This window comes from Saccopteryx leptura, chromosome 8 (genome assembly GCF_036850995.1).
Source record: "Saccopteryx leptura isolate mSacLep1 chromosome 8, mSacLep1_pri_phased_curated, whole genome shotgun sequence".
NCBI lineage: Eukaryota > Metazoa > Chordata > Mammalia > Chiroptera > Emballonuridae > Saccopteryx > Saccopteryx leptura.
The window spans coordinates 16,446,238-16,465,573 of NC_089510.1; the positions used below are offsets into that span (position 1 = coordinate 16,446,238).

Sequence of the window (19,336 nt, forward strand, 5' to 3'; positions counted from 1 at the left end):
GGGAGGAAACAGGGCACTGCATGTCATACTTGCCAGACCACACCAGGAATGCTGTGCTGTTCGTTCCGGAGACACAATGTAAGAGGAATGTGAACAACGATGGGTGTATCGTGAGAAGGGAGACATGATGGTAAGAGGCCTGGAAAGTATCAGAAAAATCTCTTAAAGAAACTAGAGCTAGCCTGACCAGGTGGTGGCGCAGTGAATAGAGCATTGGACTGGGACACGGGGGACCCAGGTTCAATACCCTAATGTCGCCGGCTTGAATGCAGGCTTATTGGGCTTGAGCACAAGTTTACAAACTTGGGCGGGGGATTACTAGCTTGAGTGTGGGATCATAGCGACCCATGGTCCCTGGCTTGAGCAAGGGGTCACTCTGTCTGCTGTAGCCCCCTGGTCAAGGCTACATATAAGAAAGCAATCAATGAACAACTAAGGTGCCACAACGAAGAATTGATGCTTCTCATCTCTCTCCCTTCCTGTCTGTCTGTCCCTATCTGTCCTTCTCTCTGTTACAGGAAAAAATAAAGAAAAGAAACTAGAGCTGTTTGGTGTGGAAGAAGAATCTCTGGGGGGATGGCATTGTAAACAGCATGTTAAATGTCTTTCTGATTTGTACAGCTGGCGAGATGAACAGGCATTAGCCCCAAGGTGCAGAAGTAATGCATTTGCATTTAAGAGAATATTTTTAAACATTAAAAAGAACTTGAATTGTTTATCTTGTGCAATAGTGAGATTCCTAGAACTAGAAAGTATTGTAATGATGGTTATTATTATTATGTGGAGGGATTATAGATGAAATATCTGCAGTGAAGTAGGTCACTGGAGTATAGAATATCACAAAATCCAGATTTTATTATTTCTATCTATGAGTTTAAGGTGGCATTGTGAACAGATAATTATTTAGAAGGCATGGTTTAAAGTATGCTGCAAATGCTCTCCTCTCAAACAAAAGTCCTCATTATAAAAAATCTATTCCATTAGATGTCTTAGCGCATTGGGTTTTGCATACTTTTTGAGTATTCAAAAGTGACTTATTAAAATGCACATGTCCCCAGAGGAATAGTTGCATATGGGGATTTGTTATAGCTCATAGACAAAAAGACAAGAATGAGAAAGACTACAAGAGTAAATAAGGTCTAAGTGGGCTCAAATCCCTAGAAAATAAAATCCTTGTAGGAAAAGAACTAACAGTATTTCTTCAAAGTTCTCCTAGAGATCCAACAGATGGCTGAGGCTTTCCCTACTACAATACTTCCAAGAAGACATGGCCCGATTCTCCAAGGTGTCTATGTCATTGGAGCTTTGAGTAAGTACAGTTTCTGGAAAAAAAAAGGTCACTAATGTGAAGCATGCAGTGGGTTTTTTGAACGTGAATAGTTTTTGCATAATGGGTGCCTATAGACATTTAGACAAATCACTAAATTTCAGAAGACTCAATTTATGTAAAGTTTCTGCAAAACCAAACTAGTTTTGCATGTACGGCGTAACTTTTTTCACTAAATAAAATTAACTTTTGGGTGGGTTCTACTAACAACTATATGTTTTCACTTAATAATATCTGTTAGAGTTACATAGTTTCCAGATGAGGAATCAATGCAGTTTGGGCCAAGATTTTTTTCTTCTAAACATCATTATTGAGATTTCTTTGTCAATGATCCTGAATTAAACTCATATTTTCTATTCTCCTGACTAGTTACTCCTCCTCCTTTGCTATGTTCTGTAATAACATACCATTCTTCCTACTGTTTGTTTATTTATTTATTTATGTATTTTTAGTATTTTTCTGAAGTGAGAAGGGGGGAGGCAGAGAGACAGGCTCCCCGCATGCGCCCAACCAGGATCCACCCGGTATGCCCACCAGGGGGCGATGCTCTGCCCATCTGGGGTGCTGCTCAATTGAAGCCATTCTAGCACCTGAGGCGAAGGCCATAGAGCCATCCTCAGTACCCGAGCCAACTTTGCTCCAATGGAGCCTTGGCTGCGGGAGGGGAATAGAGAGATAGAGAGAAAGGCGAGGGGGAAGGGTGGAGAAGCAGATGGGCACTTTTCCTGTGTGCCCTGTCCGGGAATTGAACGCAGGACTTCCACACACCAGGCTGATGGTCTTCTACTGAGCCAACCGGCCAAGGTCTCTTCCAACTGTTTAAAGTGAAGCCTTATATTTTCTCTTCTATACCCCATGTCCAAAGAATTGCTGAGTTCTATCATGACAAGAAAGGGCTTCACATACCTCTTCTATTCTATCGCTATTACTTTAGCTAATGCACTATGTTGTGTACTGCAATTTCTGATAATTAATATCTGTACTTACAAACTCCTCAAGAAAGCTCTCTTACACACTGGGTACATGAGACTTTTCCCTAAAACATACATTCTTACCAAGGAGCTCCCTAGCTCAAAACCTGCAGTGACTCACTATAAACTAACAAAAATAGGAAGCCTAAATATGGCACTGAAATCTTCTATTATGTGATCTTGATGTACTATTAGGCCTAGTTCCTAGTATACTCTTTATAATCATCATTTCCCAATTACTGTATTGTGCTGTCCATTATGTAAGAATACTTACGCCTTCTCACAGCTGAAATGGCCTTCTTCAAATTTTTCCACTATAATTTTATCCATTTTTTTTAAGGTCCAGGCTTAAAAATATTTTCCTCAAACAATCTTTCTTTCTCACTCTCCTCCTAACTCCTTCCCCCAACCAGGCTTAAATCAATGAACCAATAAGTCAATCAACCAATCAAGCTCCCTTTTTTTTTCTTTCCTTGGCTCTCTGTTGTCCCTTTGAGGATCCTGTCCCCTCCCCACTTACTGCATCATGCCTTACAGCACAGCTTGGTTTGATACATCACTTCTTCCCCGTTTAAGGGTCAAGGATAGTGTTTTATAAAGATTGCATTTGGTTGTAATTGTTCTGTGAATGTATTTTTGTTGATTGTATTTTGACTTGATTCCAATCAATATTATATTTTGATGGTATACTGATTATATTACATTACTAGGTAGAGAAGGATTTTGTCTAGGGCAGTGCCTGTCAATCTTTTCTACACTCAGGGACAGGTAAAAAGAGGAGAATTATTTTGGGGACTGCTTAGGCAGAAGTCACCCTGAGCATAAGTGAATTCGACTAAGATCATTTTGTCTATAATCTTCACAGAACATCAGGGTGCTTAACTCTTTCGTGGATTGAAATTAAACTTCCGGCAATTAGAACACACTGGTCTAAGGGCATTACTTTAGCAGTTTGGAGCTGCATAGAGTCCTGTGTGTGTATGAATTGCTAGGGTCTACATTTGTTCACATTCTGCATGGGAATGGTAAGTGTGGAAACATTTGCTTCCTGAAACAGTACAGCTCCTTCTTTCTTTTTTTTTTTTTTACGGGGACAGAGGGAGAGTCAGAGAGAGGGATAGACAGGGACAGGCAGACAGAAACAGAGAGAGATGAGAAGCATCAATCATTAGTTTTTCGTTGCAACACCTTAGTTGTTCATTGATTGCTTTCTCATATGTGCCTTGACTGTGGGCCTTCAACAGATGGAGTAACCCCTTGCTCAAGCCAGCAACCTGGGTTCAAGCTGGTGAGCTTTGCTCAAACCAGATGAGCCCGCGCTCAAGCTGGTGACCTCGGGGTCTCGAACCTGGGTCCTCCGCATCCCAGTCCGACGCTCTATCCACTGCACCACCGCCTGGTCAGGCACAGGTCTTTCTTAGTACAGATAATATCATGTTGATTTTCTTTAGCTGTCTATTTGTACATACACAATATGAAAGAAAATTTGCTAACGTTAACTTCATTCTTGAGAAAGACACAGAAAATAATACCTATTTGCCGTCTGTTGTGTCAGAAGGTGACATCTGGAAACGTGGCTGTAACCTTGCAACTACTATAACAGGACCAGGCCTTGGGCCTGGGCATTGCTGACACCAGGAAAGTTGAAAGCAGAAAGACAGAATGAATCAGGGAACTTAATGAAACTGTCACAGTGCTGGGGTCACACTACCGTGGGGCTTTTATTATGTGGAAGATACATTTTCCTTACTGTTTGAGCCACTCAAACAGGGGGTTTATCTTCTTGTAGCTACAGAGACCCTGACACATAGGACTTCACGTCGGCGTCAGCCATGGTGCTCAGAGGGCAGGCATTAATCATTGTGAGCGCTCCAGGGGAGAAGGACATTCTTTCTACTGACTACTTAAAAATCTGCGCTGTTTGCTGCCGGGCCCCAGCTCTATCATCCTCCCCCGTGGGCTGGCTGAGTTATCATCTCTTAAGATACACTGTACTTTTCCTTTTGTAACAGTTGTCAACTTATCAGTTTGCAATGATTAAGTTTTTCTTCTTTGCTAATTTAAAAGCTCTGTTGAGTGCAGTGACTGGATCAGCCAGGAAAATTCCTGTGTGTGCAGCGACCAGCACACGGCCGGCACACAGGTGCTGTGTGAGTGTCTGTCTGTGCAATGAGTATGAGTAAACGAGTATATACGGCTATCAGAAACATCTCCCCTGCTGTTTCCTTCGCTCCACATTCCCTTGCCCTGATCTGTTACCAATTCAGACCCAAAAACGTGAGCTAAGTCCTAAGTCCTGCGTCCAGAAGACGGGGAGGAGAAGGAAGGAAGGAAGCTCTCTTTACCTCTGCCTCTCTCTCAACAGGGAAGGAGAAAGAAGACAGTACCTCTGCCACTCTCTCAACAGGGAAGGAGAAAGAGGCCACTTATAAAAAAGATTTCCAAAAGAAAAAAACAACAACAACTTACAATTGTTTCTTGTATTTGCATACTGGATCAAACTATTTTTATCCATGTCCGGAATCGCTCTTTTTAGAACCAGAATGGAATTTAGGATTAATTCAGTATTACTGAGCTGAGCAAAGATTTATTGATCAACCATTCCAAGGCCCTCATTTTTCAGATAAGGAAACTGAGAGCTACAGACATCAAGATCAGTATCAGTCTTTCTTATTCTCTATGGCGCATAAAAAGATTGAATGCAGATAGTTATATTCACTGGCAACAAAAAGGATATTTCCCTGGCAATCTCGTTCCCACGCGGTAATCAGTGTAGCTCTTGCTCGGATGAAAGTTGAAGATAAAAAGAAGATCAGCTCTCTCAAAGGCGATGATCTTGTTGGCTTCATGTTTTTCACTCACATAGGCCTTCAAGAATTAGGAGATATATGAGAATTAGTAACACCTAGGTGCTATCACAAGTAAATTATTTATAAAAAAAACAACAACTTGTTTTTGTCTTTGTGAATAGCTTTGTTAGTTATTAAGCCAAAAATGAAAATGGCAGCACATTATATTTTTTGAAAATGTTGTAATTTTCCCAAATTAAGCTCTAAGACAGTAACGGTCTCAACAACTGTTTAAAGAATAGAATAACTTACCAGCTGTTGCCAACTTCAAACAAAGCACAGATGATCATTGTTCTGGCTTACGTTTTAAGAAAAAACAGGGTAGCCACGGTATATATATAAAGTGTTTGTTTATACATATTGGATTGACTTATAAGTACATTTTCTTTAAGGTTTTAGTCTTCGTCCCAGGTTAATGAAGTAAGATACACAAAAGTACTTTGCGAAATATAATGTAACATTACTATCCTGAGGCTGCTGCAGTTACGGTCATCTTTCAAAACTCTGCGTGATTGCATAACTGTCAGATTGGATGGCAACACAAAGTCCTTTACAATACCCATTTTCCTAAGAAAAGATAAGTTCTGAATAGAGGTCCCATCTATGCACTTTCTTGTATTATAGATCATGTGTCCCGGGGGCAGGTGCGAAGCCTTTTTCAACACCACTTTGCTCCATTCCCAGGCTTGCGAGGACTGATTTCTATGCACATCAGCAGCCCCCACTCCTGGTAATTTAGAAATGGGAACTCAGGCTCTAGAGTAAACAGCACGCCTTTTGGTATTCAACATTGTTCCTGCCGAAAAGAAGCACCTTGTGCTCTCTCTTTGGGAAATAGCATTGCTAATAAACGTGAGAAGGGCGTCCATGTCATGTAGCCAATCTTACTAAATAGACAAGTACCTTTGTTCAACCATTAAAAAAAAATCATAGACACCAAAGTGAAAACACATCAACAAGCAATTTCAAACAGCACCAGTAAAAAGTTAATGGATTCTAAGTAACACATACTACATGCTAATTTTTGCAAGGGGGAAAAAAAAGCCTGTATAAATTTGCACCTGTTAATTACATTTTTGAAAACTTATTGAAAACTGAGACTTTAATTCCAGAGGAGAGGCAAGCTCATGAAAAATACAAAACAGCACACAGGAATAATAGCATCTATTGAAATGACAAGTTAGAGACGAGAAAAGGAAGGGAAAAAAAGGAATAAAGAAATCTACCTGTTGTCAAGGTAAGTCTTTTTATGACAGCATCATTGTTTACATATATAAGAAAAAAGTCAAAACAATTAAAATGTTTCAGCAGCAATTTCCAAAATGGATTCCATGCAGAGCTTTTGTCATTGATTTTAACCAATTTGAAATAAAAATGACTAAATTTAAACAACAACAACAAAATAAACAGGAAAGTAAGCAGGGCATTAGGTTGAAGATTTTCATCCTTTATGGGAGAGACTTCAATAACGTGTTTTGACAACCCGAAGTACGTTACAGGGCACTACACAATGAAGACCACAGCGCTGTCTGGAGCACCTGCATACAGAATTAAATCAATTGCCTTTCTGCACTTGTACAACGTTGGTGACTAAAACATAACGTTTAGAGCAAGAGCTTACCTGTGGAGCTGAAAGCCAACCGCATCTTTCTTCCAGCGTATTCATATCCCTGTCAAAGTTATTCAGAAACTTGTAGCGAAGAAGGTCATCGTCGGTTAAATGAAACTGCCTTCTGGCATAATGGTAACTCTCATTATTTCCTTTCCGTGGGAAGTCTAACCATTCTGGATGCCCAAATTCGTTACCTGAATTAAAACAAAAACCAAAAAACAAATATAAACTTTGCCTAGTAATGTCGGCATGTCTTACTAAGATAACTCGAATAATTGTATTGTTTTGAAGTCCGTATAATCAGTTTAGATTATGATTTAATAGAGCTGTGCCCTGGTTCAGAAACAGCATGTTCTAACACAAAGAGGACCGACCATATTGGGACTCCGAAGCCCAGAGGGCGGTTTTAGCCCGGACGTGTATTTCCATTTTTGAGAACAGGTATCCCTCTCATACTTATTTCATCTCTGAAATAATCTCTGAGTAATTTCTAAAATCTCTCTCTACTCTCTGAAATCTCAAGAATGGTTTATTTCCAGCGGCTTTACATGTACATTCTTTTTTGATTCTCAAGGAAAGTCTTTATCATCTCCATTTCACAGATGAGAAATCCAAAGCTCCAGTGGCTAAGGGGTGTCCTCCACCTAATACAGATGGTAAGTGAAAAAGCAACCCCTGAAATTCAGTTCTGCTGATTAAATCCAAAGTTCTTTCTACCTCACCACGTTAGGCACGTCCGCTGGAAACTGCAGGTGCTACGGAAGCCCAAGCCATCACTCTCATTGTTCATGTTCTGCTTTAGATGTGCATGCTGTTGCTAGATGTGTATCTTTAATTTCCAGTGTGTGTGTGTGTGTGTGTGTGTGTGTGTGTGTGTGTGTGTGTGTAACTGGGACGCCTTTTTGGGAGTCCGTTTAAATATTATTTCTCGTTATAATGATGAAAACCAGAAACCCAGAGCAGTTGCAGAATGAAATAAAATAACACATAGTAACCATTTCGATAATCAAATTTACAGTTTGTCATTGACTAGACTGGCTCCTCTTGTTTCCCCCAAGTTGGATTTCTCCTCTACGGCTTTTTTTCCCATGAAAATGAAACACCACTTTCTAAAATTCATTCTCAGTTACCCCTTTAGCATTACAATCTTCTTAGACAAACTTCTCCTTTGAGTTAGAAAGTGCTGTAGCCGATACAAGTGTGCTCTACTTTAAAGAAACTAGTATATTAACATTCTAAAAATAAAAATTTGTACGCTAGCACGTAACGTGAAATAATTTATTTAGAGGAGCTTTGTATGGCAACCTCTGGGAAGAAACACTGTAATTTACAATTCACTTTCCAGGACCATAGTCATCAACCTAAAATTGACATCCAAACAGATATGTCTACAGCCGTTGCATAATAATTAGTGTCTACAAACACTTTGTGAAATTTTAGTATCCGGTTTAAATATTGTATCTTATGATGTGGCCCGTTGCGTGACGGAGGAGGGAACCAGGTGCACTCTTGAGCCTCTGTTTCCTTGAGCATGCCTTTAGGTGACACAAGGAACTTCCTTCCGGTACACGTAGGAGTCCTGGGCGGGGCCAGAGCCCGATTTCGTCAGCCCGAGCTGTACCCACGGCATCGCCTTTTCCACCATCCATTCCAGCGGAAAAATGATGCACCTGCAGGATTTCAGTGAGGCACAGGCCTGCCAGATAACGGTGTCACTGCCAGTCTAGGGAGCACTACATGCCCACATCCTAGCAGGATCTCCACTAGTGGAGAATAATATTAAGAGACCAGAAATGCCACGAGGTAAGTACAGTAGCCTACAAACCGGATCCAGGCTCTCTGTAGCCAGAATCCTTTTAGTTTACTCTGGCCACCGGTCTCTGAGGTCGCTCAGCAATGAACAGGCAGCCCCTGTAGTCACTCAGGGGAGAGACTGCTCCCTCACTGCCATGCTGGTTATCTCAGCAGAGGCGCAGTCAATACTGATGTCTGCTTATGATGCCCCAGGCACACGCAATGCTCGTGAACCATCGCTTTCCATCTTCAACAACCTGGAGGCAGGCACCACTGTTACAGGCAGGAAAACCGAGGCGCAGAGAGTTATTCAGTAGTGGGGCCTAGGGACCCAGGCAGTCTGGTCGTGGCACCCTGACTCTTCGTGAGGAGCCCGGTTTAACCATAAAACGGGGTTTGTGGGGAGAAGAAAGGGCGGTACAGACAAGATGAGGACAGATGAAAACAGCTTCCTGAAATTCGCACCTTACATTGTAGGCAATGTGGCCCCAAGGGTGTTTCTTAAGCAGGGGAAGGAGAAGCTCAAATGCGTCTATCATGAAAACCTCTCTGGTGCGGTGTGGAAAGACACTGCTTGGTGAGGAGAGTCGGAGGTACAGTCTAACTGAATCCCAGGCTTAGGGAGTGGAGGACAACACGCACTGAGATGGGGAACGGTTGATGCAAATGGCATTTCTGAGGCGGAAACAACAGGATTTGAGGCCTGCCTGCTGAGCGGGTTTCTGAGGAGAGGTGGAGTTCTGAGGAAAGGGGGAGTCTGAATGCAGCTTTGAAGTTGCAAGCTCAGTAGACTGAACGTGACAGCACTGACTGGACCAAGGGGAAATGATGACAGGGGGTGTGCGTGGGGAGAAGGGAACGAGTTCGCTCTTTGGCATGCTAAATTTAAGACCAAAGAATACACAGGCATCCGTGGATTTAGGATAACACTGATAAAACATAAGGCTCTGAAACTTAGGAAAGACTTGGGTTTGAGGAGCAAGAGTCATTGGTAAGAACTCAACAGACAACAGGAGGCACAGTCCAGGGAGGAGACAGGGCCACGGGCAGCAACCCAAGGAATGCAGCAGAAAGTAGACAGATTCGAGAAGAGAGAGGAACAAAGGTCGCAGAGGAAGAACAGAGAAAACACAGAAGGCTAAAAGGAGTTCCAATGGCGGTGGTCAGTTAAATGCTACCAAAAAAAGAAAAGAAAAAAAAAACACAAGCAATTGTGATACCATCCCTAGGAATAAGACAGTGTAGCGATGTGCTTCGCAATCAATTAGTATGCTCCGGAGGAAACAGAGACACCTAGAGCGCTTGTTAAAAATATTCATGCTCTGGTGATTCCGACTCGCCACCTTTGGGGTGAGTCCTGGGCACGCAGATCCCTTTTCATCAGCCTCCTTGTAATATTCTGGAAGGAGGGGGCTAAAGGCCACAGCCCGAAGAATAACAGCAGAGAGAGTTATGCCTAAATAAATGACAGTTTTACAACACGACGGACAGAGTTCCAAGTTGGAGAAATGGGTTTTATTTCCAGCGAAGACACTTCTGAGTGACGTGAGTTTAGGCAGTTTTATGTCCCCAGCAGGCAGCTTCCTCCCCTATAAATTGGATAATAGGTTTCATGAAAGCCCTTTTAAGATTCAAGTGAATTGAGTGAGGTACTTGGAACTGGCTCTGGCAGTTAGAAGCTTTTTAGGCGTGGCAGCCTTCCTGCCCCACACTTCCACTCATTACTGATGCAGGCCGGGAAAGAACATGTGACAGCAATAGATAAGAGTTCTGGGCCCTGGCCGGTGGCTCAGCGGTAGAGTGTCGGCCTGGCGTGCAGGGGACCCAGTTTGATTCCCGGCCAGGGCACATAGGAGAAGCGCCCATTTGCTTCACCTCCCCCCCCTGTCTCTCTCTTCCCCTCCCGCAGCCAAGGCTCCACTGGAGCAAAGATGGCCCGGGCGCTGGGGATGGCTCCTTGGCCTCTGCCCCAGGCGCTAGAGTGGCTCTGGTCGCGGCAGAGCGACGCCCGGGAGGGGCAGAGCGTCGCCCCTGGTGGGTGTGCCGGGTGGATCCCGGTCGGGCGCATGCGGGAGTCTGTCTGACTGTCTCTCCCCGTTTCCAGCTTCAGAAAAAAAAAAAAAAGAGTTCTGGTGAAGCCAACATGCCTAGCCCCCATCATTCTGAGGAAGAAACTGGCCAGCCCTGCTTGGCGAGAGACATGCACACAACCAGGCGCAATTCGAAAGGCAGGATTTCTTCACTTAGATTTCAGGATACGTTCTTCTATTCCTTAAAGTTCAAAATTTCTATACTAATGCATTTATTCATATGTTTAATAATACAACCCATTTTACTGAGCTAAGTATTAATGTCTTTTGAGTTATCTGCTATTTTAGATCTCAAAAGTCAGAATTAAAAGCGATAATTTTGGTGTAAGACACCTGACGGATAGGATAAGTCAGGTTGCTATGTGAGGTATCCCTTCTCCACTTTCTTTCTTCATTATTCCTACATGCTCATTCGCCCTGCAAAACCTCTGAACAAGCTCTCCGGGGTTGTATAGACTATGATATAGCCTGTATTATATTTTTATGTAAATATATAGAACATATATACTATATAGAGCATATATACAACATATATGTAGTATAATTGTATGCATATTATTTATGTAGTATATAATAGTACATACACATGTACATTTATTTAGTATATTAAGTATATATGTAGATATGTGCTATATATAGATTAGACAAAATATAGTATATATTGTATAGGGCACATTTTATTATATTCCACACTTAAAATAAGCATTATCAGCAATTTCTAAAAGTAGGGATCTGTGCTGGATGGAACAGATGACTGGCTCTTGAGGACCTCCTCATCTCTTAATAATTTTTCTCAGCATTCTTTTTTTTAAATTTTAATGTATTGTATTTACCTGGGTTCTAGTACTCCGCTGCATGCATTCCCCCTCCCTCGTGTTCCCCACAACATTCTCCTTTCCCTCCTCCCCACAACGCCCCCCCTTCCTTCCAGGATTTGCTTTTCTGCTCTCTATAACGCTGTGTTATATAGATATATAATTTCACCAATCTCTTTCCCTTCTCTGATCCCATCCTATCATCCCCTTTCCCTCTGTCCGCTTTCCCTCTGGTCCCTTTGATCCCGCCTCTGCCTCTATTCCATTCCTCAGTTCACATTGTTCCTTGGATTCCTCAAATGAGTGAGGTCATCTGATATTTTTCTTTCTCTGCCTATCTATCTATCTATCCATCTATCCATCATCTTCATACCTACCTATCTATTTACCTAACTATGACTTGTTTTGAAGAAAGGAAGATATATATTATATGCTATTTTGAATTTTAATTTATTTCTAATGTCAATAAGTATACATCTCCATAATGGTATTTCATTATGTGCATATAATGCAATTTTATTTAATCACTCACCTTGTGCTGATCACTTTGATTTTTCTAATATTTTAGTATTATAAAAATGACCAGTCCATAAACATCTTACACTAGTCTGATATTTCCTTAACATAAACTGAGTAAGTAAAATAACTGTTCAAAAGGTAAACAACATGGTACATACATGCAATGGAATATTACTCGACCATAAACAATAATCTTAACATTTGCAACAGCATGGGTGGACCTGGAGGATATTGTGCTAAGTGAAATAAGTCACTCAGAGAAAGACAAGTGTCACATGATTTCACTTCTATGTGCAATCCAAATAACAAAACAAATATACAAACAAAACGAAAACAGATTCATAGATACAGAGAACAAACTGATGACTGCCAGAAGGGAGGGGAATTAGAAACTGAATAAAGAGATGAAGAGATTAAGAAGGACAGATTGAAAGTTACAAACCCGTAACGGGATGTAAAGAACAGCATAGGAAATACATGTAACATAACTATGCATGGTGCCAGGTGGACACTGGAATTAGCAGGGGGACACTTTATACAGTGTATGACTGTCTAACCACAACGCCATACGCTTGAAACCACTATAAAACAATAATATTAAATGTAAACTACGATTGAAAAACTTAAAAACAAAAAGGAAAATAACAGACATGACTCTAAGAAAAAAACATTTCCCAGTTATGAAGACGAAGGCACAAGTTAGGACGCTTTAACTGAAACTCCTGTACAAAAGGCACAAATTATTTTCCTCAACGTGTATGTTTGTGATACTAAACGTATTTTTCATCGTTTCTATTTAAGATTTCATTTTAGTGCCCTCCAAGGTATGTCAAATGTAAACATTCATTTATCTTCCCCATAACATATCTAGAAATTATTAACTGTTAAGAAAAAATTATATTGCATGAAGTCAAATTAAGTACTTGGAAAATATAAGAAAAAGATGAAAGCAGGAAAAATGTTTGGTATCACAATCCAATTTAGGATTTTGTATGTATTTTAAATTGTACTTCATTACCCTTTACAAGCATAAAGACACTACTTTAGAGCATTCCAATAAGCATACTTCTATAAAATGCAATATAAAATTGAATTTCTAAGTTAGAAAGAAGAACTATTAAAATTTTTCAAGACATGATGAAGACCCTATTCTATTCGAAAATCATTTTATTAATCTCTATCAAAGGCCAATTTAGATTTTTCTGTAAAACTTCTGTTGGAGAGCCTTCTTTTTAAACTGAAATATAGGAAGTTGCATTCAACAAAGACATAGGTAAAAAAAAAAGTTACGTTAGTGACTGCAGACAACATTCTTCAGAGTGGCTTTCGAATGTTATCTCTGTTGTAAATGAGCTGACAAGGGGCAAATGAACTTTAATGTAGACAAACGCAACATTAAATTTCATACGTGGTTCAGAACTGTAAACACAAGCATAAAATAAATGGAAGCAAATCACAGAAAGACTTTCAGAGTGACCTTGAAATAATAGTGAGCCAGTCTCAGATTGAACAGTGAAAACTGGGAAATGCCTGTTAGTTATCTCACACTAGCTCACAGCTCACCAACGTAATGAAGAAAAATACTATCATTAAAACAAGTTAAGAATGTTCTTCTTGGCTGTGGTCTACAAATTACTTAGGGAATGTGGCAGCACTTGAGATAGTGCAGTGAAATAGGGCCACCCGAACAAGCTCGCCACCCAGGGCTGCCGTATATAAAGATGGATAAGAAACCTACATTTATTTGGGTGATGGCAAAGAAGGTAATTGATTTGTTTCAGTACAAACAACTTGATGAAATAGTAAGCACACGATCCGAATCAGTATTTCATTGAACCAAATAAAACTATATATACGTGCCTATATATTTCTGAATTATGTATAAATATGTATCATGTATGCATGCATGCATAATATATGTATATATTTCTCAATGAATACAACTTGTGGTTCACGCATTCCCAGCAATTCCCTGATATTTTATGCAAAATGCCGTATGTATGTTAATCTGTGCATTATTCTGAGGAGAAAGGTTTTCTTCGGATTTGCCAGGCATCTGAGCCGTAAAAAGGGTAAGAACCACTCACTGTATTAGAGTATTAGGAACTAAAAGAAGGGGACACAAGTGAGAACTTCTAAGCTGTATGAGAAAGAAAAAAAATGGTAGGAGCCTGAATTGAGGAGGCATTTTTAAAACCGTTGGCTGGTTTATTCAACAGATAAGAGGCTTAGAAAGTCACATTTAGACTAACTCTAGCACACCATGGCAAGGAATGTGACACTTGAGAACAATACTTTCAAGTCCCAAATATGCATTCCACGTAACCTGGCATTAACCAGCAAGCATGATCTTTCTGCTCATTAAATTATGATTGTGATCACTAATGTAACACATAGAATGTTACTCATTTCAAAATGAAGGGAGGATAGTAATCTTTTGAGCTGTCACTTAGGATGTTTTGTGTAAAAATTCACAGCTCATACTATGATTCACTGTATTCAATATAGTAACAGAAGGGTGCTTCCAGACATGAGAAGGCTAAAAGCTTTGGCTAAACAACTTTAAAACAGGGAAGCACGTGACTAACATCGTTATAGTTAATTAATGATTCTAGAAAATTCTACCAAGTTCCTTCCCTCCCTTTCCATTTCCTCTGTAAATAGCACCATTCATGTCTGGTTAATTGTGAAAATCCTCTAAGCACAAAATTCCTACTGGGATTTCTCTTCCTGTAATTAAATTTTTGCGGTTTGATGTAAAGGTCCAACCTATAAATTGACAAGAAGCCAGCTGGTACAGCGATGAAATTTGAGACAGTCCAACTAATGAACACAGCCTCCTCTCTGCTAAGCTGAACATTTTGATTAGTGGGTTTCTGGGTTTTGTTTCTCTAAACTGTAATACATACTAATTTTACCTAGGAATTAATTAAAGTCTGCCACAGCTCCCATGGTGTGGATGTTATGTAACTCTTTGTGGACACCAAGTTTATGTATATATGAGAATAAGGTTCAATCCTGATGAGAATATAAAAAAATTTAGCTCCTACCCTTTATAAATGTACGGAAGACTAACTCTTAAAAAAACAGTATATATTTTAAAATCAAAGGCTTTATAGACTTCCTCAGGTTCATCAGTGAGTCTTCAACTCACCAAAATGGGGGGCGTATCATAAAATATATATTTTTTAAAAATGGCCCGTTATCTCCCTATTTTGAAAAACAGAATTGCTGCTCAGCCTCCCATCCCATGTTTGATGTTGATCAATATGGCTCTTCGCAAGGGCCATAACTCATATGAGTTTGTTTTTTCCCATTTTTTTCTCAGCATACTCCAGTGCACTATACCAAGACAGGGATTTGTTAAGTATTTGTTAAGGCTGGGTATTTCCCTGTACAACTATTAAAGGTATGATTTCATCCCTTTTGAGGCACAGACGTAAAAGACAAGATCAAATCTGTAAGATGACAGAGGCTGGCGTACTAGCAAGGTGGGCAGAAGGGAGCTCAGCAGCTGCGGGGCTGAGCCGTGACACCCAGAAGACACAGCGGCAGTACACGCTCTGACATCGCCCTTGTAATGTTATTTCTGATAGCTCTCCCTTGAAAAGGGAAACCAAAGAAAAAATAAACAAATGAGACCACATTAAACTATAAATGTCTGCACAGCAAAGGAAACAATTAACAAAACAGAAAGACAATGTACTGAATGAGACAACATATTCGTCAATGATACATCCTATAAGGGGTTACTATCCAAAATTTATTTAAAACCTTATACAACTCAATAGCAAAAATACCCCCCCCCAAATCCAATTAAAAATGGGCAGAGGATGTGAATGGACACGTCTCCAAAAAGGACATACAGAGGGCTAGTGGACAGGAAATGCTCTTCAATATCACTAATCATCAGAGCAATGCAAATTAAAACTGCAATGAGATATCACCTCATACCTCTCAAAATGGCTAAAATCAATAAATCAACGAACAATATCTGTTCGGAAAAATGTGGGGAAAAGGAAACATTTGTGTACGTTTGGTGGGTCTGCAAATTTGCGAAACCATTATAGAAAACAATATGGAAGTTCCTCAAAGAATTAAACATTAAACTACATTATGATCCAGCCATTCCACTCCTGGGTATAGATTCGAAGAAATTCAAAACACTAACTCCAAAAGATACATACACCTCTATGTTCACTGAAGCTTTATTTTAATAGCCGAAGTATGGAGGCAACCCCAGTGCCCATCAATGGACGAGTAGATAAAAGAGATGTACATAGATAATGAAATATTACTCAGTCATGAAAAGAATGAAATCTTACCATTGGAGACAACATGGATGGACCTGGACAGTATCGTGCTAAGTAACATAAGTTATAGAAAGACGAATATCGTGTGATTTCACTTACATATGGCATCTCAAAAACAAAATAAATGAACAAATAAAACAGAAAGACTCATAATACAGAGAAAAACTGAGGGTGACCAAGTGGGAGGATTACTGCGGAACTGGGGTGAAATGTGCACAGATGAAAAAGTACAAATTGGCAGTCACAAAATAGTCCCAGGGACCCACAGCACAGCACGGGGAAATATATTTAATAATACTGTAATAACTATGTATGGAGCCAGGTGTGTCACTGAATTATAAGGGCAATCATTCTGTAAAGTATATGACTGTCTAACCGCTGTGCTGTACACCTGAAACTAATACAAAATAATATTAAATGTCAGCTTTAATTGAAAAATAGAAAAATAAAATAAAGATAGTCTTACAGTCTCCATGCTGTGGGTTTCAGGTTAACTATTTGTGGATGGCAAGTGGATCTTTTTCCAGCCCCCTCAGGGCACAATGTCTGCGCCAGGGCACAGACAGACCACAGAAGCCCTCGTTACTGTTCTCGTAGTCACTTTAACTGGTAACCGTCCAGTACCCACCAATGTAGAAGTATGTGTCCATCCACTCTACTTCTTATCCGGTCTCAGAGATCCCCCTAATCTACCACGTAACCCCTCACATCTCCGGTGATTCTGATGTATAAAGTAAGTGCTAACACTGTCATTTCCTGAAGCATTGTTTCAGTATGTCGAGATTTTGCTTCCTGGTAATTGTCAGTTTGACTCAAATAAAACTCATAAAAATTCTGTACAGGTTTGGATGCTTTTTATACCAACATTTACTTAAAGAAAATTACCCTGGCTGACATTCCACAGTTATGTCACTATAGATGCAAAAAAGACAAGAGGCGGCCTCAGTTAAGGTCAAGACAGACCTTTGTCAGGGAAGATACAGGCCTAGGACATGACTACCCATCATGACTCGCTTTTAGTTGGAAAGTCTTCATTTCAGACCACACCATGTGGTTATTTTACATCTCTGAATTGTAAGGCCCACCACACAGGCCGCTTCTGAGCTTTTCAGCTTTAGAATATGACCCTTTTTTTCATCTACAATATTATTTTCTTAAAATTGAGAAAAACAGTAATAGACTTTTGTCATTTTTTTCTGAAACTGTTTTGATGCTGCTTGAAGCAGGGGGCTCAAGAGAGAAAGAAAAGAATTTTGTTTTGTTTTATCTTTATGTTTTTATTTATTTTCATTTATTTCCAAAGTTAGAAGCAGGGAGGGAGGCAGGCAGTCAGATAGACTCCCGCATGCACCTGACCAAGATCCACCCAGCATGCCCACCAGGGGGCAATGCTCTGCCCATCTGGGGCGATGCTCCATGGTTGCCAAAGCCATTCTAGTGCCTGAGGTGGAGGCCATGGAGCCATCCTCAGTGCCTAAGCCAACTTTGCCCCAATGGAGCCTTGGCTGCGGGAGGGGAACAGAGAGACAGAGAGGAAGGAGGGGGGAAGGGTGAAGAAAAAGATGGGCGCTTCTCCTGTGTGCCCTGACTGGGAATTGAACCCGGGACTTCCACATGCCAGCCTGACACTCTACAGCTGAGCCAACTGGCCAGGGGGGAAGAAAGTTTTGTATACCAATAGGGCACCAACTCAAAGACTGCACACCTATTCAGGTGGTAGAAAACAAGCCAGGAAAATGGACACACTAAGACAAAGAATATATTGGCTGATTATAAAACAGTATACATGTGGGTTTGTGGTTATTCTCACATTAGGCTTAGACTCAAAAGTTTATGAGTGGAGTCAGATTGTGCTGTTTTTTTTCCTTAAAATTTTCCTAGAGTGAGGATATGCTACCAGTTAGGGTCAGCTCCCTGTGACTATGACACAGTAGGCAGTTAGACAAACATGCACAGACCGAGAACTGTAGGCCACGTACAGAAGGTTGCCAGGGTGGAAAGCCCTAGGTGCCCAGCAAGAGGCAAAACTGGGAAAGAAGTACAGCAGGGAGGGACCCCGGCCCTGCCATGCCCTTCCCCCCAACATACCCCTGGTCCTGTGGTTTAGACCCCCTGACCTTTCATGCAGAGGGCCATGAGGGTGGACCCTCCCCTGACCTCTCCTCCTCGGCATCTCACTAGTCAAGGGGTAGCACCCCTTAGAGGACAAATAAGGGGGCAAGAATATCCCCATGTGTCTCCCACACAAGCCCTGGCACAACCACACCCTTAGGCATTATACCCTACCGACAATGAGGTTCTGACCAACATCAAATAACCTTAGGAGCAGTCACAGAGCTCAGATCAAACGAGAGATAACATTAGGTCTCAGTTGTGTTTCAGCTCTAGGCCCAGAAAAGCAGCAAAAGCAGAGAAAGTGCAGTTATGGCTGACATCAGGACTGGCTGCAATGACTGAGGACCCCGTTCCCTGTGCTGACCAATCAGCAGAGACCATGTCCCTGAAAGGAAGGGCACACCAGGAACGTTCATGAATATTCTAATGAGATCCTCCCCTAGGACCTCCCCTAAAATATCTGCCTTTGAAGAACAGATAAAACCCCTTAAAACAAAAGACCTAATCTATGCTCTCTTTGTCTCTCTCTCCCTCAGGCCCCACAAGCCTTTCCTTCTCCCTTTCTCCCTTGAGGCATGTACTTTGCTTCCTTCATCCTGAGCTCCAAGGGCCCATCTTTTGCTCGGTAACTTTTTCCTGAACCCACACAGCCCAGCCGACTGCCCTCTTCTACCTCTGTGATTTTCTAAATACACTTCTGCTTGTCTTTGAGCCCTCGGCTCTGAATTCTTTCTTAACCAAACATAAGCACCAAGGTCTAACCTCGTGGTAACATCCGGGCTGTTTGCCGTTTACATTCACGTCAAACATATCGTAATAAAGATTAACAAACTTCTTCAATGAATCGTTTTTAAGAGCTAAGCACAGCCATTTAAAAGGGAAGCATGTAACCACCGGAAATAAGATTGGGGGGAAAATAAATCTTCACTCT

General features: G+C 40.9%; 1 protein-coding gene across 1 annotated transcript in view; it reads right to left on the reverse strand.

Moving 5' to 3' along the window:
• Nucleotides 1–19,336, reverse strand: part of GBE1 (1,4-alpha-glucan branching enzyme 1) — a 304,174-nt gene that overhangs the window by 31,199 nt on the left and 253,639 nt on the right. Inside the window, exons 13-14 of the mRNA XM_066347125.1 lie at nt 6,769–6,953; nt 5,036–5,166 (exon numbers count right to left, since the gene is read on the reverse strand). Coding sequence (XP_066203222.1) covers nt 5,036–5,166; nt 6,769–6,953 — 316 coding nt within the window. The remainder of the gene's footprint in view (nt 1–5,035; nt 5,167–6,768; nt 6,954–19,336) is intronic.